The 26,661-nt window shown below is 41.9% G+C and overlaps 1 protein-coding gene across 3 annotated transcripts in view; it reads left to right on the plus strand.

Annotated features, from left to right (window-relative positions):
• The window catches only part of SPRED2 (sprouty related EVH1 domain containing 2), a 122,524-nt gene that overhangs the window by 61,095 nt on the left and 34,768 nt on the right, over positions 1–26,661 (plus strand). The window contains exon 1 of one of the 3 annotated variants that reach the window (XM_003830908.5): positions 319–4,851. The exons of the other annotated variants lie outside the window; for them this stretch is intronic. Coding sequence (XP_003830956.1) covers positions 4,835–4,851 — 17 coding nt within the window. The 5' untranslated portion in view covers positions 319–4,834. Of the gene's footprint in view, positions 1–318; positions 4,852–26,661 lie in introns of those variants that run through there. 3 annotated transcript variants of the gene reach the window in all.

The following is a 26,661-nucleotide window of genomic DNA, read 5'->3' on the forward strand; positions in this document are numbered from 1 at the left end:
AACATAGGCATTTCTCTATTGGATTGACTTCTCAAAGATGTTGATATTTTCCAGTAAGGCAGCAAGTGACCACCAGAAAGACACTGTGTATATCTAAGTACACCCCAGTTTAATCTGTTCAAACAGCTGGCTGAGGCTTCTTTTTTCAAGAGAACATAACTGAAGGCAGTTAGAATGGTTTCTTTTGTGCAAATTTCCCCTCCCAGAGACCAGTCCCAGGAGTTCCTTCAACTGCATTATCCATTAATGCTGTGGATTCATTTCCCCCAAATAAACAAGTTTTCCTGCCAAAAAAAATATTCAGTATGATTGGATGCGGGGATATGTCTTGGGACCTGATTTTGAGGCATGTTCTTCATTTTTCTGGGTTGGCCCTCATTCTCCTTACTGAGCTCTTACGGGCAGCGACAGTGTGGCTGTAGCCCTCATTTCTGAAGGCCCTCACTGCCTTGTTAATCCTGTGTGTGGCTATTCAGCCCCCTTGAAAGCATCCTTCATTTCTGTTTGCTTAGTTTCCTGCATGCCTCTTCCAGATCATCTTTCACCTCTTGCTTCAACCTCTGGGGACATGTGTGGTTTCTACATAATGCACAAATGTGACTTGGGGGGAGGGGAGGATGGCTGTGGACTCATACACTTCAGCTGGAGTCACTGGACTCTGAAATAGGGGAGGTCCTTTCTGAATGGGCTGGTCAGGGAGATGGAAAGACCAACAGGCAACCTCAGGCACTGTAGATTTCCCCTCCCACCGCAAGACAGAAAGCTGTGTATGTGTTTTGCATTATAAGGAAAGTGTGAACTACAGCTCCTGTGGACCAAATCACCATAAATAACACTCTTGTATCTGATTCTAAATTGGGACATTGAGGAGAATAAGGGACCAACAACCAACATTTCTATAGGAAAAAGATCTGGTTCTTTATTCACCCAAATGTTGATCACCGGGGGTCAACGAACTTTCTCTATGAAAGTTACATGGTAAATATTTTCAGCTTTGGGGACCGTATGGTTTCTGTCACAGCTGCTCAGGCCTGCCTTTGTAGCTCTCAAGCAGCCATAGACAGCATATAAACACTCGAATGTGTGGCTGGCCATAATTTGCCCACCTCTGAGAGAGTCTAAATTCATAAAATTTACTAATATCATTGTCATTGTTGTTCACATAAATTGATGAGTGTTCTGTGTGTGGCCAGGCTCTATGCTAAGTACTTGTTGCGAATGGTCGCATTTATACCATTCAAAACAATTCTGTAAGATTATTAATAGTATTGTACCCATTTTACAGGTAAGGAAGCAGAAGCTTAGAGAAGTTAAATAACATTAAGTGTGGGCAAGGTTGAATTTTGAACAAGAAAATTTCACTCCAAACTCATGCTTTATACCACTACACAATACAGTCAGCCTACAGTACCTGCATCATTGATATCCGCATTTGCTTTTAGATCCTGACATAAGCCAGTATTTGGACTTAAGTTATATACATATATAGCTAAAGTTTTGCTGTATAGTTACAGCTAATTTTGCTTCTTACCTGCCGAGGATCAGTGCTAGGAAATGAATACATGAAGTCCTGGAGAGCTCAGAGGCAGAAGACATATATGTCCAGGCTGCTTTCCAGGTTCTAAGACCCTGTGCTCTGAAAATAGTGAGGTGGAGCCAGGCCTTCAGCAAGCTATACTACTCCTTGGAATGGCCTCACCCAGGCCCAGCACTGGCATGAGCTGCCAAGCCATTGCACACAGGTGCAGGCTCCTCAGCTGCTGGTGGCACAGACCACACTAGTATGGTCAGGGGAGACTAGAAATTGCATAATTAAGTTGTTTTCTAAATAGTGGTATCATTAGCATGCAAGTCGACCAAACAGAAATGTCTGTTAAAGACGGCAGGAACCATGTTTTGATGCCTTTGTTGTTACAACGAGTAAAATGTGTTCGAAGAAAACTTAGAGTAAAAGTAAAAGATCAGGGGAAAAGTATCGTATATGCTATCACCACCAAAGTTCTTTCTTCAGGCTCATTGGGATGGTAGTGGGGGTTGGGGGTGGGGATTCTGTGGTCAAATAAATTCGGAAAATGCAAGCCTAGAAAAACTTGAACAATATTCTCAAGGATATAGTATGATGTTTTCCCAAAATATGTGTGTGTGTGTGTGTGTGTGTGTGTGTATGTGTATGTATGTGTCTCCCCTTATAAAAATGTTTATAAGGAATATCCTTTGAGAAACCTAAACCCAGAGGCATTTCCCAGTGTTAACACTTTGGTAAATTTCTTTATGGTCCAAGATTTTTCAAATGGGTGGGCATGTCAGCAACAGTAACTGTGGTGATTATTAAATACTTAAAAAATCCTTTTTTTTTGAGACATGGTCTTTTGCTCCATCACCCAGGCTGGAGTGCAGTGGTGCAAACATAGCTTACTGCAGCTTCAGCCTCCCAGGTTCAGGCTATCCTCCTGCCTCAGCTTTCTGTGTAGCTGGGACCACAGGCATGCACCACCATGCCCAGCTACTTTTTGTATTTTTTGTAGAGACAGGGTCTCACTTTGTTGCCCAGGCTGGTCTCTAGCCTCAAGCAATCCTCCCACCTCAGCCTCCCAAAGTGTTGGGATTACAGGCATGAGCCACTGCACCCAATAATCTCTTTTTTAATTTTTTTAGGAATAGGGGTTATATATATTCATTCCTGTGTGTTTGTGAATGTTTAAGTTTATTTTGAAACAGTTCATAATTACAGAAATGTTGCAAGAACAGTATGAAGGACTCCCCTATTCTCATTTCCCCATTTGTTACCATTTTACTATCTTTGCCTTATTCTCATTGTTTGTGCATGTATGCACACATTATTATTGCTATTATTTTTGTATTTTTCATTACTGAAATCTGAATTATAAAATTCTTCAATGAACTGTGAACTTATTTCTCCAAAATACTATAGAAACTCAAATTAGACTACAAGTTTATTAATTTCCCCCATTTCTACCTGTTGCATTAAGGTAAATTATGCTTTTCAAGTGTGTGAAAAGTTATAAAATTTCAAGGAAACATTTTGATAAGGCTGCAGCCTGCAGTCCTCATGAGGAGGAAAGAATTGTCAAAGCCAAGGAAGTCTTCAGTTGAGGCCCATGCACAATCCTAATCAGTCTGGATTAGTGAGGTTGTAATTTGATGTTGGATGGGACTGTCCCAACCATTTGGAGCCAGTTTGAAGTCCTATTAGACAGGGTCCTTTAAGAATTAGAGTCAGCTGTTTGCTGAGGTGTGAACCTCAGCCTGAAACATGCTTCCATTTTTAAGTTTCAGGACTAAGGGGGCCATGCAGGAGCTCTGGGCTTTAGTGACCCCTCTATTTTGTTTCCTGTGGTGACTTGTCATGTTTTCACAGCGCATCAATATGGATAGTTTTTAAAGTGACAGCCAGTTTCAACAGTGGTTTTATTTCACATACATTGGAGCTTCCGTATCTGGATTTTTTTTTTTTTTTTTGTCAGCCACTAAATCAAAGCTCTTCCTCCTCCAGATGGTTTAAGACACCCAATTTGAACATTAAGTGAGTCAAGCAAACCCTGTGCCACATTACCAAAGGGCCTGCTGGTTTAAGAGACTATGGATGTGACTTACATAACCTCTCATGGAGCATTTCCAAAACCTTGTAAGGAAGCTGGGTATAGTCACCTCTCCTTCATAACGTTAACACTGAGCCATGAAGCCAGGGCTTGTGTCCTCAGAGAATGCATAAGGAAACGATCACCAGATCGCCCTGGGAGGAGAAGGCACTAGGCATTTGTTCAGGAGGTTGATGCAACACTCACAACAGCCGCAGGATACATGTATCATACCTCCCAGCTGGAAGGCAGAAACAACTTCAAGTTCAGCTCCCACACTCACATGTGTGGTAGCTCTATACCTAACTAGAAAAGTGCCTTGTTTAGGTATAAATTAGATTGCAGGGACTGAAAAAAAATTTTTTTTTTAATTTTTAAAAACATTTTATTATGAAAATTTTCAGATACTTCAAAAAAGAGAAATACAGTCAGCCTGCATATACGCACTACACAGATGCAACCATTTATCAAGATTTTGCCACATTTCTTTACCCCGTCCCTTATTTATTTATTTTTTGCTAAAATATTCACAGTACCCCAGATATCATATCATTTTACCCCTAACATACTTCAACATGCCTCTCTAAAAAAGTAGACATTTTATAAACACAATGCCACTATCCCACCTATAAAATTAATCCAGGACCAAAATTTTGATGTGTACTTTTTACATAGCTTCTGCAGCTGGGTAACCTCACAGCACAAGAATCAACAAGTCCATGCCTACACGAATTCAGCTGATAACTTTAAAGAGAGGGATCCTTGCTCTCAACTTTGGACGAAATTCTTTGGTTTGGGGCTGGGGGCAGGTGAAGAATTTGCACTTGTGGTTCTCCAGAATGTAATCTCAGGTATTGAACTGTGCCATTTGCTTCCTGGGCATTTCATCCTTTCATCAATGATTGGTAATCATAACTTACAGGAATTTTTTAAACAATATTTTAATTGGAAAACGCATCTGTCAGCTGTCAGGCTTCCAGTTTCCACTTTTGAGAAGCAGGATGTTGAATGTGAGTAATGACACAACAGGCCTATAAAATGCGGACTAACCCTCGGATGACTCATCCGGTACAATGCAGTATATTTGTCAAGGAGACTGAATCATATATGGGGGAAACCACTTCTCAGGCAGCCAGCTGGTTCTCAGGTCAGCAAGAGACGATCCATTTTTATCGGAAGCTTTATAGTAGCAATAATGCTAATACCCAGCACTCGGGCTCCACAATGTAGAGGAAATGGCATCGCCTGGCAGGTACGTGCTTACTGTTTACATGAACTTTATTTTTTCATTGTTCTCTTATTCTTAACCTTTCTGGTGCCTGCTTTTAGCATTTTTTTAAAGGAGAACATTTATCCTAGTTGTAGAGGACCACAGTGTGTTTGTGTTTGTATTTGTGTGTGCCCACGTGCAAGGACAGATAGGTAACCTCTGGTCTGTTGATAGACACAGAGCTCTTAGCCTCTCATGCCTCTTTCTGAAAACAAATTTCTCCTTAGATATTCTGATAGAAATGTTTTGTCGTTGTTGTTGTTGTTGTTGTTTATTATTAAGTCCTGAATCTAAAAGATGCTGCCTAGGAAACAGCTTGCAGAGATGGTATACCTCTTGGGTGGGTAGTGTAGAGCTTTAAAAAAAATGAATAAGCAGAGGTGAGCTGAAGGAGGTGGTCTAACAATTACTACTGTGTTACGTTGGATTTCTTTCAGTACTGTGCTTTTTTCCTACCCCCATGATGCGTGACTTAATGCAAGAAAGCTTTATTCCCCTACAGAGTGAATAGGGTGGGTTTTGTTTGTTTGTTTGTTTGTTTTTATAAATCACAATTTGCTCATACTGAATTCATGCATTAACTTTTTCTAGGTGGGAGAAAGGGTAGTGGGGATTTGGTAGCAACATTTAATTATAGCGTTCACATGATCTGAAGGATCATTCTGCATAATTGGGAGGCTGTGTCTGCCTGTCTGACCCTCTCTCTTTCTTCACCCACTAAATTTAAACAATGTCTGACTAGTTAAAGCACATATCTTATTTATTTGAGTGTATTAAACATTCCTATGTGTGTTGACAGTCTATTCAGTGTCTCCTCATATTTTAAAAAAATACTTTGTGAGTCTTGCTTGTTAGGGACAGATGCTATAGTTAGTTTATAGCAGTACTATTTATGCTTTCCTGGTCTGTCTGTCCAGAATGGCTAGGTCAGGACCTATAACACAACTGCCCACAAATTTGCCTAAGATTTAGCATTTGTGGAGCAGCCCAGTGTATAGCAGTAAATCCTGTTATCACTCAGAGAGCATTAAACAGATCTGGGGTTACCAAGCTGGAAAAATCGGCAATCTTTGTTTCTCTTCCCCTTTCTTATAAAATCCATAATAATGACTTGTTTTCCTTGAAGTGTATGAATTTTAAGCTGTCAGTAAATGCGTTCAATTTACTTAACTACATTCAGAAATTCCTATAATTTGGAAAACCAGCATGAAGGGAGTTTGTTTCTGTTTGTTTTGTAGATTAAGGGGTGTACTTTTTATAGAATGGCCAATTTGTTTTTGGAGACAAGACCATCTCTAAATTTCATTAATTTTGCATTCTATAAATGAAAGCCACCTGTTATGCTGTAACGTGCTAATTATGGTAGAGGACAATAATGAGGAAGAACAGTATTTGAAATATGTGGGGGTTTTGCTAAGAATTTTCGTGCCCACATCTGTAGTGCTTATTTTTATGTGTGTATACATGCATATATAGTACACATTTAATAATAGCACTTGGTGACATTAAAAAATACTTCAGATTCAAAGTGAGGGCCATTTTTTATTAACAACATTTTTTTAAGTTGTGAAAGAAAGTCTACTTTAAAAGTGTTAGCTTGAACTAAGACCCATATTTTGCCATCTTATAGTAAACAGGGTTTTTTCTTATAGTTTTGGTGAATGCCACACTCAACTTAGGGTTCACTTTATCAAATTCATTAGAAAAATATACATTAATTTTGTTTTATTTTAAAGACAGAATAACTAATTTCCTGTGCTTTCACGGAAACATTAGGTTTCATGGTAGCATTTTTTTTTCCCTTGAGGCCTATGGTAAATGATTATAGTCAGGGATAAAAAAACATTTATTTTAAAGTTCTTGATTTAGTGACACTTTCTGTGTCTTGTTTTTCTGTGATTTGTATAGTTGGGACTCGCTCAGGTCCTGTCCACATTCTTTCCAGAGCATCATATTCTGTTAGCTTTGGTTACAGTACACAGAGGGTGTACTGACCATTGAAATTGGACAATGATAATCACTCCTAGGGTTGTGGCTGCCACGCCTCAGAGGCCCCTTTGCTGTTAAGCACTGTGAGCCATCAGTCCAAAGGAACCACGTGGTTTTTAGATGCCTTCTTTCCCTTTTGAAGGAAAAGGAATACAGAGCCATGGCCAGTTCCAAAGGTCTCATATCATTCAACTTGGAAGCAATCAATAGATATTGAGTGAGACGCTGCCTATGTTCAGAGCAATGTGCTGGGGAGTGTTACATCTAAAAGTGTTTCAAATCTGAGCCCAGTCCAGTTCTTCTCTTAATTCCTGCCCTAGTGGGGATTCATTGTTATTGGAGATAAATTCCTCCCTGGGTTTTCTTTTATTCATAGATTTACTGGAGTCTACAATCCAGAGCCACTCATTGCTATTGTGTATAAGCAGCTTTGAGCTATTCCTTTTTGGTTCTTCAAAACCTAACTCTGCTTGGATGGAAATCAAGAAAGAACTGCTCTACTCAAAAATCCATTTGATAGTTTTCGTGGCCATGTCTTCTGAGCCAAGTAGAGTGACATAACCTTGGAAAAAAGATTTTTGTTTTTCCTTTTTCTTGGGGAGAGTGAGAGTCAGGGAGAGCATTTGAATCCTGAAAGGTTAAGAATGTCCAAGATATTTTAGTGGAACAATTTTTCCCAATCTTTGCTGGCTTGCAGATTTTTAGCACTTACTAAAATTATATTCTAAAGACTCAAAGCTATTACGAATTCAATAAACATTTTATTAAAACAGGTTTATGTAAAATTAGTATAGATCACCTACCAACATTTAAACATCCTTATTTGTATTTGGAGGGAGATCTGTTTGTTACAGAGTCTGCAGACTGTCCTTGCTGTCCGGATGTGTGGTTTATGGATGTGTGGTCATGATGATCACTGCCTCAGGAGGCTTGGCCTGTCTATCGCTTGCTGTCCATTGCTCACTGTGTGCTGTGATATTGTCCTCCCCACATCTGGAGTTTATGGTCATTCTGCCATACTGGGTGGGATTAATAACACTTGTAGGTAAATCTTATATCATTATCTAGAAATAGCAACATTCCTGTGTAGCTCAGAAAAGCCAGAGACAAGCGTGGATCAGCCTTCTAACGACATAACTCCTAAATGTACAAATGGGATGAATGATCACCCTCTTATCAAACCAGCATGGACTTCTGTGAACCCTGAACATTCTTCCGGGTACATGTTTGCTGACAGCTTGTTGCGTCAACTGCACCTGGATTGTCTTGAGCTATATGTGGCATAGTTGTGGAAACCGTGCGCATTCCCAGTTGGAATTTTTTTTTTTTTTTTGAGACGGAGTTTTGCTCTTATTGCCCAGGGTGGAGTGCAATGGCACAATCTCGGCTCACTGCAACCTACGCCTCTCAAGTTCAAGTGATTCTCCTGCCTCAGCCTCCGAGTAGCTGGGATTACAGGCATGTGCCACCACACCCAGCTAATTTTATATTTTTAGTAGAGACAGGTTTTCTCCACTTTGGTCAGACTGGTCTCAAACCTTTCAAAAAAAAAAAAAAATGATGACCATAGCGAAAGCAAGTGCTGCAGAAGCAGGCTGGCCTGCTCGCCCGCCTCGGCCTCCCAAAGTGCTGGGTTTACAGGCATGAGCCACCGTGCCCAGCCGTTTTTTTCTTTTCTTTTCTTTTCTTTTTTTTTTTTTGAAATGGAGTTTCACTCTTGTTGCCCAGGCTGGAGTGCAATGGCACGATCTTGGCTCACTGCAACCTCCACCTCCCTGGTTCAAGCGATTCTCCTGCCTCAGCCTCCCAAGTAGCTAGGATTACAGACATGCACCACCACGCCTGGCTAATCTTGTATTTTTGGTAGAGATGGAGTTTCACCATGATGGCCAGGCTGGTCTCGAACCCCTGCCCTCAGGTTATCCACCCACCTTGGCCTCCCAACCCAGTTGGATTCTTATTTGCCAAGGTTTCTTCATAACAGGTGACGGCCGGGCGCGGTGGCTTACGCCTGTAATCCCAACACTTTGGGAGGCCGAGGTGGGCGGATCACCAGGTCAGGAGATCGAGACCATCCTGGCTAACACAGTGAAATCCCATCTCTACTAAAAATACAAAACAATTAGCTGGGCGTGGTGTCGGGCGCCTGTAGTTGCAGCTACTGGGGAGGCTGAGGCAGAAGAATGGCGTGAACCCGGGAGGCGGAGCTTGCAGTGAGCCCAGATCGCGCCACTGCACTCCAGCCTGGGCGACAGAGTGAGACTCCATCTCAAAAAAAACAAAAACAAAAAAAAACAGATGATGACCATAGAGAAAGCAAGTGCTGCAGAAGCAGGCTGGCACTTCAGCCCTCTTAGAAAGAGCTTTTGGCTTGGGATGAGAGTGATACCTTCTTTGCTGCACATCTGAGAGCAGCAGCTCAGACAGTTAGCTGCATCATCTTCATAGAGTTCAGTGTATAAGAACTACAGCAAGATTACTATCTCTTTCTTGATTTCAATCGAAGAGATGACTTCATTCATTCATTTGTAAAGATTCTTCACATTGGAGATGTCCAAGCTAGATTTGGCTTTTTTTGTTGTTGTTTTCTTTTAAACACATGTTCCCTGTACCCATCCAGTGGAGGAGATGGGTTGCCTGTTGTTGCCCTGGCCCTGTGGGGCTCTGCTGTTTGACTGGGCCTCTTGAATTCCATTAAATGAAGCACAGACAGCATGTGTCATAAAGGCTGCTTGGGAGGGGTGAAGAGCAAAATTAGTGTCTGTGGGTGGGCATGTGTTCTCATCACGTCGCCAGAGAACTGCAATGTGCAAAATCTGGCTGGAACCTGTTCCAAAGAAAAATAAAACAGCCCCTTTTTCCCTGCTTTGAGTGATATTAAAAAACATCGCTTAACCCCCATGTAGAAGAAATGGAACTGTCAGGAAATTCTTGTGATTATGTGTGTGTGTTTAATAATCTGTGTGTTTAATCTTTACAACTGAGGTTAGAATACAAGAGATGAAAAGGGACTAATCATGAAAAATATTTTGGTGTATTCTGTTGCTGGTGTTGTAGACATTGTAAGTGTTCTTTCTATTAAAGTAGAACTGCCTAAGGATTAGAGGAATTTGTCAGAGCTAACAATTCAGGGAAAATCTATTTTGTTTAACTTTCTTCTGTTCTTCTTTGAAATGATTTTGTAAGAAAAGCCATTTTTGTCTCAGTAAAACCAGTACCAAAGGAAATGTTTGTGTTTTTCTTATATATGATTCACCTGGTACCCCAAGGAACAAAGCAAAGCCAACATTTACACTTATATTTGAAGCATAAGATCTTCCTTTTATAGTTTTCTTGAGAAGGTCTTGCATATTTATTAATTGCTCCTCATAGTATAGAAGAATGCTTTTTAAGGGAGGGTTGTGATGTATGTAGTTTGCATAATGGGGACATATGTTACTTTTGTAATTAGGGGAAAGTTAACTTTTTAAATAGTGTTAATGTTTACTCCTTTTTTCTTTTAAAAGAATTTTTTAATAAAAATAAAGATGAGGTCCCACATTGTTGCACAGGCTGGTCTCAAACTCCTGGGCTTAAGCAATCCTCCTGCTTTGGCCTCCCAAAGTGAATGTTTACTTCTTAAGGACTGCAGAAATGCTCCTAAGCTAAACCCAACATTTCTAAATTTGGGGTTCTTTACCTATTTCAAGTAGCCTCTCTTTGTTTCACAGATTATCTTTTTTTATTGTGGTAAAAAACACATAACATAGCGTATATCATCTTAACCATTTGTAAGTGAACAGTACAGTAGTGTTAACTATATCCAAGTTTGTATAATAGATCTCTAGAACGTTTTCATCATCCAAAACTGAAACTCTTTCCCAATTAAACAACTCACTCCCCTCCCCAGCCCCCCGCCTCTGGCAACCACTGTTCTCCTTTTTGTTTCTAGGACTTTGACTAGTCACATTTAGATAGCTGGTGTAAGCGGAACAAATCATGCAGTATTTCTTTTTGTGACTGACGTTTCACTTAGTACAATATCCTCAAGATTCATCCATGTTATAGCATATGACAATGTTTCCTTCTTTGTTAAGGCGGAATAATTCCATTGTATGTATGGACCACAGGTGTTAAGGTTAATTCGCTATATGCGAACACACAAGAAAAAGTTAACACAAGAGCTTCCATATATACCAGCAACTCACTGCTGGGTGTGCAGCAGTTTTCAGGGGATGGCATATCCAGGATGCTTTCAGTGACTGTGACTTTCCAGGAGAATGAAACTCTGTGAAGTTAGTCCTGGGAAGTGGCTGAAGCACACCAGTGAGTGAAATGAGTGGAGAGTTGTTCCTTTTGACCGACATTAAGTCGAGGGCCCTTCCACCTGTCAGTAAAGCTCTCTGGTGGAAGAAGTTGGCAGTAGCCACTTGGTTGTCCTGTCTTGAGCAGTGGTCTTTTGGTCTTTTTTTTTTTTTTTTTTTTTTTTGAGACGGAGTCTCGCTCTGTTGCCCAGGCTGGAGTGCAGTGACGCGACCTTGGCTCACTGCAACCTCCGCCTCCGGGGTTCTAGCGATTCTCCTGCCCCAGGCTCCCGAGTAGCTGGGACTACAGGCACACAGCACCACACCAGGCTGATTTTTGTACTTTTAGTAGAGACGGGGTTTCACCATGTTTGCCAGGCTGGTCTTAAACTCCTGACCTCAGGTAATCCACCCTCCTCGGCCTCCCAAAGTGCTGGGATTACAGGCATGAGCCACCGCACCCGGCCCAATTTTTTGCATTTTTGGTAGAGACGGGGCTTCACCGTGTTAGGCAGGATGGTCTGGCTCTCCTGACCTCATGATCCACCCGCCTCGGCCTCCCCACAGTGCTGGGATTACAAGCGTGAGTCACCGCGCCCAGCCAGCAGTGGTCTTTAACCACCACAGACTGCATGACTTAAAGCTTGGTTGGGCTCCCTGCTGCAAACATGTTGGTGATGGCCAGGAAAGCCCAGCTTCAGCAGCTTAGCCACGCAGGGTTTCAGTTATCTGTGAAAATCATGAGTCTTGAAATAAAATGCCTTCTAGTACCTCCACAAGCTAGTTGGCTTTGGGAGGTGGAGATAGCTCTAGTATTTCCTGGAGTTTCTTTCTGAATCAAGTACTTCAAACTACACTACTCCCTTATAAATGAAAAAATATTTTAAGACTAACGTGTTAAAACTGTGAGGAAGCTTGGTAGCTAGTTGGCCTTTACATTATCCTTGCTGCCTAGTTCTTTTATGTCAGGAAAGTAACATGGGAAATATGTGTACTGAGTGGATGGCTCTGTCTTGGTATAACTCGGAATGAAATTGCGCTTGTAGGACAAATCCTGTCCCTCTGTGTAGTCAACTAGTCAAGAATCCACTGCATCATGATTATATCCTATGAGCCTGACACTTGACTTAATTGCTCACCAACAGTCATTGTGACCCTAAAAGGAAAGAATTTCCCCAGTAACACTTAAGTTGGGATTTGTAAAATCACATCAGTACGGATCCTTTTAGAGCCATTCAAGATTCAGTGGTGCCACATTCTGAGGATCACCAAAATGAAGCCTAAATCAGAAGTTTAAGAAGAATTCCTCCTCCTTACCTTTTCTCCCTCACCCCACCCCCAGATAGGAAAGCCCTTGGCCAAAACCCAGCAAGAGTTGAGAGGAACTGGCCTTTCCTGCTGGCAGTGGGGAAAGAGGCTTCTTGTCAAGGAGACTGTCAGTAAGCAGTTGAAACATTTGGGAATGTTTTTCCACGTTGATTAGGCTTTCATGGGCTGGATTGGGAACCCAGTTGCCCACCATTTTATGTTTTTTCTGTAGGGAAGATACATTCCAATTTCAAACAACTGACTTATGTTTGGACCAGAAATTATTTGTCACATTGAAGCAACTTAAACCTAAGTTGCAACTTGATGTGCACTGAGCCGCTTTAGCAGAGGTCTGTAAGAAAGTCTTTCCCTATTTTAAGCTAAATAATTGCTTTGTTACCTTTTCCTAACATTTTTTCCTTTTCACTCTGAATGTAGTAAAGATTGGGGCTGGGGAGTTCATGTTGAGTCAACTGATAAGGCAGATAGAATCAACTGTTTGGGAGAAAAAGGGCAGATCTCTCTTCTCTTCTTGGCCTGCATTTGTTCCATAAATATGTCATGGGGTTTTTCTTCCATGTGGCTAAAGAGAATCTCACATTTGTGGATGCGTAAACCCAGCTAGATGACCAGGTTGTACCTTTTATTTTCCCCCAGAGGATCTTATTAAACTTATTAAAACTCAACTTTCATCATTTTCTTGCTTTTTCAAAATACTTGGATAAACCAGTTTCACTCCTGGAAACTTCATAATTGTGTCATAACACTGGCACTGAGAGAACATATCTGTTAGTCTGTCATGGTTTCAGGTCTTTGTGGTTTCAAGTTTTTTCTCTACTCAAAATATACTCTCAGTTGCATTTTACTGCTGAAAGTTTTCTGATCTGCTTTTGTAGGGTATTTTAGTGGCTTAAGTTTGCTAAGCCCTCTGCCACAACTACAGGACTTTAAGGCCATTTTTTAAAAACACAAAGCATGAAAAGGGACCAAAGTTGAAAGGGTCTCAAAGGTCATTTGTGGTCTCTACCCCTCATTTTACACATAAGGAAACTGAAGCTCAGTAATAAGAGTTTGGGGTGCCTCACCCAGTTGTGAGAAGATGTGTAATGGAGGTTAGGTCAGATTAGGTCACCTGTCCTGACTTACGGCACTCATTACAACAGATCCAAAAAGGAATTACCTCTATTGGTGTGAAACTTTAGCAGGATGAGTAGGATCACCCTCTAGCTCTGTGATGTTTTCATGTAGCTGTGTTGCCAGTGTTACCTCTTCATTTCTCCTTAGAATTCCTTTCACAATCAGTTGCCTATCCAGTAAATTTCAAGGGACCAAGATAAGGAATAACTTATCCTCCAGAGCACCTAACTTGAATATGCGCACTTCTGCCACCACACGAGGTCCTTTCAAAAGTGTGATCGGGGGTTGTCACAGAGACTGATCTTAGTCCTTTATCTGTCCCTAATGTCAGTGACCTTAAACAAGTCCCTTCTGCAGTCTGGATTTTAATTTTTCCACATGAGAGAGGAGTCTAGCATAGATGGTTTCCACAGTTCTTTGTATGAATAGCTTAAGAGGTGGAACTAATGTGAAGACCTGAACTCTGCCTTCGGGCTGACCTCTATTCCACTCTCCAGGAGGCAAGTGAAGCCGTCCAGCATGCTTCAGGGAGAACAGGTGCCTTGACTGTGTGTTGTTTGTTTATCTGTGTGTTTAGCTTTCCATCTCTAATGAGGGAGGTGGCAGAATCCTAGAAAAAAAGGAACTAAATGCATTAGTAATTCTTGCCGTCTGAGAGGGCATCCATTTCCAGTGGACCTGTGGGAATATAAACAGGCTCTTAAAAATCCTGTCAGCTTATTGCTAGCATGATCTGCTGATTTTCCTCCCTCCTCTATAGGTTAAATTATCACCTTCTTTTGTTTGAGAGCAGGTTTTTTGTTTTGTTTTGTTTTTTGAGACAGAGACTCATTCTGTTGCCCAGGCTGGAGTGCAGTAGCGTGATCTTAGCTCACTTCTAACTCTGCCTCTCGGGTTCAAGCGATTCTCCTGCCTCAGCCTCCCAAGTAGCTGGGATTACGGGTGCCCGCCATCACACCCAGCTAATTTTTGTATTTTTTTAGTAGAGACGGGGTTTCACCATGTTGGCCAGGTTGGTCTGGAACTCCTGACCTCAGGTGATCTGCCCACCTCAACCTCCCGAAATGCTGGGATAACAGGCATGAGCCACCGCGCCCGGCCAGAGAACAGGTCTTATTAAGGGCTGGCTTGTAAAGGATTTTGTAGGTTTAGAATTTGGTATTAACATAGTTTGGTAGAGTCATTTCCTGACCTTCTTATTAGGTTTTCTTTGGGGTGGAGGGCAGGTGGTAGATAGCAGGTACACACACACACACAAAAAAAAAAAAAAAAAAAAAAAGAAGAGGGAACTGCACTCTAAATAGCAGAAAGAAAAGTAATCAGATTCTGTTTAGTACCATTATCAGCATCTTACAGATTTAGTGTTGATTTCCATTTAGAAATCAACCATAACACTACAAATCTCTCACTCTCCCAATATTTATGATTTTCAAGTGTTCAGAAAAGTTGAAAGAAGTGTATGCTCAACATCCATATGCCTACCACCTCAAGTCTGCAATTAGCATTTTGCTATTATTGTTTTATCATACACATATCTATCCATCTATCTCCATCCATGATTCCATGTTTTTTTAAATGCATTTCAAAGTAGGCTGCAAATATCATGGCATTTCTTCCTAGACATTTCAACGGGTGGGTTATTACATACTCCCTTCCTTTGTTTTCTCCAATAATGTGAAAGAAAGCAAAAATATTCTGAGAAAGTCAGGCATAGGAGTTCAAGGGCTGCAATTTAAAGCCCTAAATTGGAGATTATTAACTTTAAACAACTCCTCTTTGCCATTTGTTTTTTGAAGTACCAATTTTTCTATTACATGTACACTTTAATGTGGTGAGAGTTAATTTTGTTTAGTAATCTGACATTTCCATTAGCTGGCCTTTGGGGTTTAAATGTGGATCACAAATACCATTTTTGGAAGGGTGTGTAAAACAGAGGGAAAGTCAGAAAATTACTGCTTCTGGAATAAAAAGTAGAAGAAACAGTTCTTCAGGGGTGGGTTATTTTGTTTGCTTTAAGATGGTAATCTTTTGATCTTGATTAATTATGAACTCCAGAAGTTCAGGCTCAACTTAGTAAAGCAGACAGACAATAAAAGCAAAATCACAACCTAGATTCAGACTTTGGCCTCTCACCTCCCAGTACTCCCTCAGCCCCACTTCATGCCATGTAATCACCCTGAAATTCAGACCTTTAGGACAGACGATTTCATTCATTCTTTTTTGGTTGCAGTGAAGTACTTTTTTTTTTTTTTTTTTTTTTTTGAGACGGAGTTTCACTCTTTTGCCCAGGCTGGAGTGAAGTGGCGTGATCTCGGCTCACTGCAACCTCTGCCCCCTAGGTTCAAGCGATTCTTGAACCTCAGCCTCCTGAGTAGCTGGATTTACAGGTGTCCACCACCATGCCCGGCTACTTTTTTGTATTTTTGATGGAGACGAGCTTTCTCCATGTTAGCCAGGCTAGTCTCAAACTCCTGACCTTGGGTGATCCACCCGCCTCGTCCCCCGAAAGTGCTAGGATTACAAACATGAGCAACCACACTTGGCCATAAATTTTATTTTTTAAAGTAGTTTACTCATGTCAGAGCCATTCGTGTTTTCGTGGTTTTTGAAAAAAACTCAGAACTACCTCTGACACATGCTTTGAATGTCAACAATCTTTCACAGTAAAATCTTCCCATAATTTCCTAAATTAATTGTAGAGCCTTCTTTAAGGTGATTTATCTGCTGCACAGATACGTGACTGATACAGAGGCCCCTAACTGGTTGACTAGGAAACCCACCAAGGATTTAAGAGGCATATGCCCAGGAGTCTCCAGTTCCCTGGTCCCCCAGGATGAGAAAATTAGGATTTCTGCTATTAGTAAGGATTAGAGCAAAGAGTTTTCAAACTTCAAGAAAAAGTTGTTCCATTCTTCGCTGATTATAATCTAATTACTAAACTACCATGCCTGTCCTGCCAGTCCCCCCAGGCCTGACCTCAGCCCTCTGCTGGGCTTTCCTTCTCCTGGGCCAGGTGCATTACTCACCTCAAGAGGTACTTGCACAAGAAGAACATATTGACAAGAGAAAATTGCCCAGGAGCCATTTTTAAAAAATCTGTCTTAGACATTACTTCTAAAATTGGCTGCCTGTGTGCTGAAGCTAAGATTTACTTCAGCGAACACTTCGTTGCCCATGTTTAAAACTGCCCCATGTTAGGGTTTTAGGTTCAACAACCTTAACCTTTATTGTGTCCCAATTACACGTGGTCTGTCATCTTGTATATATTTAGTATTCTTGCGGTTTATAAATTTGAGTACTGAATTAAAATGCTGAAAAGATTTAAAAAAAAAACCAACAAATATAGTGGTATCCTTAAGACATTTTTGATAGATTAAATAAATATTGATAAAATCAAAAAGTTTCTATTAAGATTTTTTTTTTTCATGAGAGCACTGTAGATAGAATCCAGCCAAATGACTCTTTTCCTGTGCAGGATTTATACGTGTTCAAGCTACAGGAGATAAACACTTAGAGGTGAAATTTAAAATTGTGTTTAAACACAGTACAATGGAGTGAGTCTAATGTAACTTTGTCAACCTTGCTGAAATGGAAACCAGAAAACCAGCATTTTATGAGGTAACTTCCAGTGTGCCTGGGCATTGCTAATGCCGTGGGTATCACCACCTTCTATTTACAGTCCATATAGATTTGCCGCTAAAATTGGGGCTTTCTCTGAGAAGATGATGGGGGCACTAGAAGCTCCAACTTCCATCTGCCACAGTAGGTTTTTCAAGCTTACCAGAACTGTCACTCAGGGCTCCCAGGCTCGGGGGATGTCAGAGGATCCCTGATTGCCTGCCGGTATTTTCCCAACTACTTCCTCAAAGGCTCCTAAGCCTCTGTAAAGCTTACGTGTTTAACTTCCAGCCCTGATCTTTGTTCCTTTGTGTCTTTGCTTCATTTCCTTTTTTTTGGCCCTTGTGGGTCACAGGACACAGCAGGAAAGAAAGGAGGCCAGACTGGTGCATGGCACACTGCCTTGTACCCTTGACTAGGGACAGCTGGGCAGAGCATCCATTCCACTCCTAAGGCTGTCTGCAAGGCAGGTGCAAGATAATGTGCCAGAATGTGCAGTATACATGCTGCTCTGGCTCTGGTGACCTGGAGGTGTAAGGTAGCACTCAGTGATGGGGAAATATTTATATTTAAATTAGGATTTAACATCAGTGATAAGTTAAATCTATATTATCTAAATATTAAATCTATAATATTTTCCTTTAAACTGAGGTTTAAAGGAAAGTATAGAGGCACATAGAATGCTAAATCAGCACTGTATGTTAAACAAGGTATGGGCATATATTTTGAACCAAAATTGCTCACTTATAAAAATAGGGATTCACAGCTTATTTTTAAAGGAGTATTTCTGTATTAAAATTTCAATAGGAAAACTAAAATACTAGAGGTCCAAGTCTAGCAAACTTTGACTTGTTAATACTGGTTCTGAAGAATGATTGATAAATTATTAAGTTTAATAATCATTTATATGCTGACCAGTGTCTTCCATGATAATGGAGGAAACGGCCTCTTTTAACATGTGCACTGGAAAATAGTGTGTGGGTGAGAGGGTTATTTATATGCTTCGGTGTAGCTAGGTAGCATGAACAACAAAGATGCTCGGCTTATCCAAGGCATGAGGAGGGACATGCCCCTTACCTCCCTCTTTGGGAGAGGGTAGAACTTGGACACAGAGGGCGCTAGCGACCTTGCAGGACAGCAGTACTTACTGGCTTTACTCATAGATTCTGAGCCCAACAGAGTGAAGGAAAACCTATTTATACCCGCTCTGAGGCTCCTGCACATAAGCAGGACCCCTGGCTTTTAGCTTGATTGGTTCCTGGATGAAGGTCATATCCCCAGTCATTGTAAAGCAAAGACTACCACCGCCACCTCCTACACACACCTTTTAGGTACCGTGTTTTGTATAAGGGTTCCATTCCTAAAACTCATTCCATACCATTTAAAAAATACATAAATTGATAATGAAGATAACATATTTTTAAAAATCAAAGCTGGCTGGGTCTGGTGGCTCACGCCTGTAATCCCAGCACTTTGGGATGCTGAGGCAGGTGGATCATTTGAGGCCAGGAGTTTGAGACCAGCCTGGTCAACATGCTGAAACCCTGTCTCAACTAAAAATACAAAAATTAGCTGGGCGTGTTGGAGCACGCCTGTAATCCCAGCTACTCGAGAGGCTGAGGCAGGAGAATCACTCAAATCTGGGAGGCAGAGGTTGCAGTGAGCTGAGATCGCGCCACTGCACTCCAGCCTGGACGACAAGGGTGAAACTCCATCTCAAAAACAAAACAACAAAAAACCAAAGCTATGTTGTAGTCCTCTAAGGGTAGGGGTTACTCTGCACGAGCAAGATTAGCTACAGCACCTCAGAAAAGCAGGGACACAGTGAAGACTGGACGGAAGAGCCTGTTTTCTCCTCTTGATAAACATAGTCAGAGCATAGTGCCCTGGCACTGTGAGCTCACAGGAAAGTGTTAGTCCCTGTTTAAGTACACGGGTTCTTTTACTAGTACTCTCTATTGAGTGTATTTGTTGGCTGATTTCACTGATGTTAAATAACTGTGGAGAAGCCTTTTGTTAAGTGATCTTAGCCCACTTTTCACCTTCCGTACATCTTACATCATGCAAACTGGTTCTCTTTATGAAACAAACGTTTAATGATCAGAAAATCTCTTCTCTGCCTCACAGTGCCTGCTCATCCATGTTTGAGAGAAGAGCTGATGGCCTTTGCCAGAATTGGCTACTGCCAGATCTGGCATCTTTGCGATCAAGTCTTTCTACTGTGGGCATTTATGAGCTTTCGTTAACACTGTTTTCTGTAATGGCCTAACCTAACCACACAAACAGTACATATTTTGGTGGTTAACACAAAGGCCTTATTTTCTGGGACATTATAGCATGTAGAGCAAGTGTTCTACCTTCGGGGGTTTGTACAGAGCAGAAAATCATGTTACCACCATACATAAAATTACGTTATGTTAACTTTCCTTGCCCATAAAGTTCAGAATATATAAACTTCCAAAACCAGGGCAGTCCGCTTTTAAAAAATTCTTGAGTAGTTGATACGTAAGACGAACACCCACAAAACCACCACCCGACTTAACAAATAGAAAGTATGACCAGTACCCTCAGCTTCTCAACACATTTGATTCTACTGAAGCATTTTGTTGATTCTTTTTCAAAAGATCACTAGTCATATGTATTTTATATTCACATATACTTCATACACACATATATAATATTTTAAACATATAATTCGATGAAATCAAAGAGCCTTTATAAATCTATAAGCACAAGGAAGACCGGGGGCGGGGGATGTGATTAAAATAAAGTGAGTGTGCCTGGCTCCCTGCAAGAAGTTGGTGTTATATTTGGCTCAGCTGGCGTCTGGGAGTTGGGCTGGAGAGGCTGGGATCTTGGCTAATCCCTCTCAAGGTCTGGTGAAGTGGAGAAGAGGCTGGGAGGAAGTGAATCTAATGTTGAGCATAATGGAGAGATAAAGGAGCCGTGTAATCAGATAAGGGCTGGCTGTGGGAAGTATTTATGGGGGAGGTAAAAGTCCCAGTCTCCATCCCTGAAAGAAATGGGGAGGGGCAGGAGCAGAGGGCCAGTTCACAGATGGCGGACGGCATTATTTTCCTCTACAGGTATGCCTGCAGTGGACAACTAAACCTGGTCTTTATAAACCTAACTTCTCTTGACAATTGCTGGAGGTCCATGTCAAATTTCCTCCTACTGTCAAGAGCCTGACAGCTTCCCTGCCCCTCCACTCTCTGATAGCTGGAAAGGGCAGGCGGTCGAAACCCACTCCTCAGTGGCCAGGGAAGCTGGTGTTTCAAGGACCTGTTTTTGTCACTGAGGTAGCCTTTCAGCAAAAATGATGATGGTTACAACTTACCAAACTTCTGGATCTGACACGACCTGTAACACTACTTTCAGCCTGCGGGGTAGATCCCCTATTCATTTTGCAAAGGAGGAAACTGAAGCTTAAAAAGAGGTTTCTTCAGCTCCTGAGAGGGCTGGGGACTTCGGGGCCGCCTGGCCCTAGAGCACACATTCTTTGTGAGACCCAGTGCTGCCTCGCTGTCATCTCCTACACTTCCTTGGTTTACGTCTGTAACGTGGCCCAGACAGGGCCTGCTTTGAAACTGGAGAAGACTTAGAACATAAAGGCTGAGGTCTAAAACTTTCCTGTGGAGATGCTAATCCAGTTTTGAAAGATTTTTTTCTCTGCCTTCCTATCCTGACTTACAATGTCACCTGCCTCTTTTGCATATTGAGTGATCCCGGGACAGGAAGCCCTGTTTTTACAAAAAGTCCACATGTTGGGAACACAAGGCTTTTTCCTTAAAGAAGCCACATTTAAATGGAAGATCCTCAGTCCAGCCAGTTTTGCTCATAACACACCTAAAGAATATGGTATTGAGGGCTGGTCGTCCAACACCATTTGTAATAACATTGTTGGGGCTGTTCAGCTCAAGTTCAGACACTCGGGCTCCATTCAGTTGGGGTTTGGACCCTTGGTTGGAGCTTCACTAGATCCACACTATTACAGCAGTTGTTAATTTCAGAAGCATTCTTTTAAAATGTTGTTATTTTTGACAAAGATAGCATGTTTTGACATTTTTTTCTAAGGCATACCAGCAGCAGTTTCCTTGTGCAAATTTTTAAAACTAATCTGCCCTTGCCCTTCCTGCCCCATCCCCCCACCACTAACAAACCCTGCATCTGTTTTAAACAGATGTTGTTTAATTCTTTCCAGAAAGAGGGGGAGGGAAGGTGGGAAGAAGAGTTTTCCTCCTTTATACCTTTTTGGTAGTGGAGTTCATTGTCATTTCTGTGCTGGGTGGGGTGAAGTGCCTGAGTAACGTAAATACACCATGGATAGGAAGCAGTTGGCACGCAGCCATGCAGCTGGATTATCCAGACATCCTTTGCAGCTTTTAGTCCAGCACTTTATCCCCCTGCCTTGTTTTAAATAGCCAGATGCCTCAGTTAATGCTGGCTGTCGGGGCTGTTGCCGGAGGAGACAAAGGGGGCTTCTGCCCCTGAGCCTCCCCTTCCCCCAGTCCCATCACAGAGAAGTCTATACCCTGGAGAAGGCACTTGATAGGAGGCATCGAGGCAGGAAGGAGGAGGCCTCAGAGTGCAAGCAAAGGCCAGAGTTAACAGCCTTGTAGTCTGGACACAGAAGGGTATGGTATTTTTAAATTCTCTGATAAATGGGTACTTTTTGGAAATAAGTTTATGGCACTAACATAAGTAATGCAAACTTCTCTTTTTCATATTTACTTAATCCCCTCAAAGAAACAGAACAGCACATAGCTGCAACACAAAAAAAGTAAAAGCATGTTTTAACAAGAGGTGCACAGAGTTTCAGTTCTTCACCTTAGCCATCTCCTGTTGAGATGAACCCATAGTATACTTATAGAAGATTTGAGAAAGCTGTGTTGCACACTAGAGAATTAAAAGTCGTAGGACCCTTAGGTTTTTTTGTTTGTTTGTTTGTTTTTAAATAAATGGGGTTGGAGTGGGGGAAAGGATATTCTCCAAAGTTGTATGCAGTTAATCTAAATAAATGTTACAGAAGATTCTTTTTTTTTTTTTTTTTTTGAGACGGAGTCTTGCTCTGTCGCCAGGCTGATCTCTGCTCACTGCATTCTCTGCTCACTGCAACCTCCGCCTCCTGGGTTCAAGCAATTCTCCTGCCTCAGCCTCCTGAGTAGCTGGGATTACAGGCGAAAGCACTGCCACGCCCAGCTAATTTTTGTACTTTTAGTAGAGACGGGGTTTCACCATGTTGGCCAGAATGGCCTTAATTTCTTGACCTCATGATCCGCCCACCCCAGCCTCCCGAAGTGCTGGGATTACAGGCATGAGCCATTGCGCCCAGCCCAGAAGGTTCTTAATCTAAGGGAATATGCATGTTGAATCCTGAAATAGTTGGATTAGTCATATATGTACATGTATGTCCTATGACTTTTATATGTACTTCTACATGATTTTTCAATTTTTAGGAATAGAAAGTACTGTGATCCCAATTTAGTAATTGTGGTTCATAAGTAAATAAGTATTGAACACTATATGTTTTTATAGGAATTCTGTTAGCCATAGATTTTTTTTTTTTTTAGACGGAGTTTTGCTCTTGTTGCCCAGGGGTGGTGTGCAGTGGCGCGATCTCAGCTCTGCCTCTGGGGTTCAAGCTATTCTCCTGCCTCATCCTCCGAGTAACTGGGATTACAGGCACCCACCATCAAGCCCAGCTAATTTTTTGTACTTTTAATGGAGACGGGGTTTCACCATGTTGGCCAGGCTGGTCTTGAACTCCTGACCTCAGGTTATCCGCCCACTTCAGCCTCCCAAAGTGCTGGGATTACAGGCATGAGCCACCGCTTCCAGCCTGCTATAGATAATTTTTTTTAAACCTGTTTATATTGTGAATTTAACCCCATTCATTCCGCAACCTATTACATATAAGACACCATTCTAGGCTCTAGGGATATAGCAGTGAACAAAAAAGGCAAAGTTTCTGCTCCTGTGGAATTCATATTCTGGTAGGCAAGCAGATATTTTATTGAGCAAGCATTGATTTAGTAGCATATAGAAAGCCAAAGCAGAGGGGAGAAGATTTAAGAGGGGTGGAGGGTGCTATGCTGCTTTATATAGAGTGGGCAGGGAAGTCCTCTCTGAAATAACCTTGGACAGAGACTTAAGTGAAATAAGAGAATGAACTCAGTTGGTATGTGAGGAGTAGGATTTGAACAGAAGAAATAGCAAGTGCAAAGGCCCTGAGGTAGAAGGATGCTTAATATGGAGGCCAGTGGGACCAAAGTAGAATGAGCAAGGAGAGTAATAGGATAAGGTCCAGATTTTGACTTCTGCTTGGCAATACCACTGGAGGGTTTGTTTGAGTAGAGTGATCTGACTTACCTTTCTATTTTCTGGGTTAAGTTGGGCAAACGTGGAAGCAAGGATGCCAGTTAGAAGGCTACTGCAGCAATCTCAATGGAAGGTGATGGCAGCTGGATCAGGTCAGTGTCAGTAGAAGTGGAAAAAGTGGATCCTGGATATATTTTGAAGAGAGAACTAGAAGGATGAGGAGGTGTCAGGAACCAGGAGTTCAACCTGAAACATGTTGATTGTGATACGTATTAGATGCCTATGTAGAGACCTCACATAGGCCCTTGGTTCTACTGGCCTGAATCTCACAGAAGAGACCTGGATGGAAATGTGAATTTGGGCACTGTTGGTATGTAGAAGGTGTTTAAGTGGAGGAAGTTGGCCCTAGCTTGAATCATGGATGGCTTAACCACAGTTACAGGAGGAAGGGCAGAGAGAGTGCTGGTACAAAGTGTAGGCATGGTGGTGGGCACAGGCGAAAGGTCTCCTGTGATTTTGTCTATTTTCTCAGTGAAACTGAAGCAACTTCATCCATCATCTGAGAGTGAGGGGGTAGGAGGCCATGTGAAGTTGTCTTTGGGGGACAGATCAGGGAAATGTAGCAGGATGCCAGGTGGCACTTAAGGATTCACTTGAGAGTAGTGTTTATGGCTTTAAAACTAGTCCTATGAGCATAGTAGAGTGGGGTTTTTCCCTCTCACTATGTTCAGCAGCCTGGGTGGGGTTACAGAGTAGGTAGATGGTAGGATTTAACTCCACTGGGGTCATGCCAGGCAATGGCAACAAGCAAGGGGAGGAGTAGAGAATCAGTTGAGGACATGGGGTTTGGGGGAGGGCAAAAGTGGTCAGAACAATAGATTGTTGGCCCCAACAGGGTAAAGAATTATTGGAGTCTGGAGGGAGAGAGCTGCAAATTTACGAGGTGGTCGGAGAGCAGGATGCTTACAATTGAGTTATGGAGGTGGTGCAGATATTGGTAATGACAAGATTCACGGTTGACCTGGGCATGAATGGCTAAAGTTGGTTGTAAGACAAGGGCATTAGAAGGAAAGAGGCCCAGACACTGAGAGGCCAGGGAATTGGAGGGATCCTCCATGTCAATAATGAAATTATCAGGAATCGGGCCAGGGATCATGGTGGAGAGATGGAGAGTCAGTGAGCCTGGTTGCGGAAGTCTTCAAGGAATGAAGGGAAGTGAGTTCTGTAGAAGACTGAAGAAGGGTTGTGAAGGGGTCAGGGTGTGAGCTTCAGAAGCACTGGAGGGAGGCTGAATAGTCTGCAGCAGTGGCAAGCACCATACCCACATCTAGGCCCAGCAGGGTGCAGTGGGGAGACAGAAAGCGGCCCTGGGAGAATGGGCCACAGAGGCCCAGCCAAGAGTGCATTTTAATTTAGGTTAGGAAAGGGAAAGGAACTTATATGAAGTACCTAGAGTATCAGATTCATAGAGACAAGACAGTAGAATGGTGGGTGCCAGGGGCTGAGGGGTCGAGGAAGTGGAGAAGGGGAAGTTAGTGTTTTTCGTGGGTACAGAGTTTCAGTTTGGGATGACGAAAAGTTCTAGAGGTAGAAAGGGGTGATGGTTGCCCAACAGTGTGGGTGTAATTAATGCCACTGAACTTGTATACTTAAAAATCGTTAAAACGGGAAATTTTATGCCATTCATATTTTACCACAATGAAAAAAAAAATGAAAGGAATGATCAGAGGAGGGGATGAGGAAGTAAAGGGAATGGTAGACCTTGGGTTTGGGGTGCCAAGGGAGATCAGTTGGGTGGCAGTGGAGGGTGAGCTGTAGGGGGTCATAGAAAATCTGGTGGCTTTGCCTTTAGCGGTGAGTGAGGTGAGCAGGGCTATGGGGCACAGGGACTGCCTCCACGTCTCTGGCCAATTGTGGGGGCCAGGTTCTGAGTGCCCAGGGTGAGGGCGTCTTCCTTGAGGCCCAGGGAATGATGGAGGTTCTTTGTTACTCTGCAACTTTGTTTCCTGAGAATCTGTTATAACGCCTGGCATATACAACACGCAAATATATGTTTGAATGAGTAAAAATGAATTCTATCCAAAGAAAGAAAACAGCAAGTGAGAATGTAATGGGCTTGCCAAAAATCCAAATAAATTTCCCCCAAAAGTGATGAAGAATGAAAAGAAGCTAGAATTGGTCTCTGGGGGAGAAAAAGGATTTTTGGCAAATGTGCAGAAGAACTTATTGTGAAATTGAGGTTTTAGACTGGAAGAAATAAAATCATAAACAGAAGGCTACAAATATATAAAGGGTTATTGGAATTGAAATATTTTCCTACCTAGATACGTGATTTCATGGTGAATTTATGATTTGCAAGTAGATTATCCTATTTTATGCTAAATGAGATTCTTGGCTTTATAAAATGTTAAAACTTGGTCATTCATTTTCAACTAATTTTAAAGAGTTGAAACCGTAATACCCTCTTAATAGGTTTGTAGTCTGGGTGTGGTGGCTCCCGCCTGTAATCCCAGCGCTTTGGGATGCCAACATGGGTAGATCACCTGATGTCAGGAGTTCCAGACCAGCGTGCCAACATGGTGAAACCCCATCTCTACTAAAAATACAAAAAACTAGCCAGGCATGGTGGCAGGTGCCTGTAATCCCAGCTACTTGGGAGGCTGAATCAGGAGAATCGCTTGAACCCAGGTGGCGGAGGTTGCAGTGAGCCGACATCGCGCCATTACACTCCAGCCTGGGCAACAAGAGCGAAACTCCGTCTGAAAAAAAAAAAAAAAAAAAAAAAAACAACTAAAAACCAAAATAGGTGTGTGTCTTTCCAACCTAAAGATACTAAATTACAGAAATCAATTCATTTATCAGTACTTACACCTAGAAACTGGAGAATATTGTGCCTGTATACATCTTTCGATCACAAGTAATTTTTAATTACTTAGGTATCTTTTTTAAAATGTACTTTTATATTGAGTTTAAGTGTTTTGTTTTTTCCCTAAAAGTTGAGATGGACCACTTTTTAAGGTTGCCGCCAAGCATAGATTTCTTTCGATAAATCCAAAGAAGTGCTGGCTGGTGGTCATCTTGCATTTTAAAACGTGTTCTGCAACTACCAGACCATTGTCATGCCCTGTTCTTCTTCTTG

The sequence above is a fragment of the Pan paniscus genome, chromosome 12 (genome assembly GCF_029289425.2).
Source record: "Pan paniscus chromosome 12, NHGRI_mPanPan1-v2.0_pri, whole genome shotgun sequence".
Taxonomy (NCBI): Eukaryota; Metazoa; Chordata; class Mammalia; order Primates; family Hominidae; genus Pan; species Pan paniscus.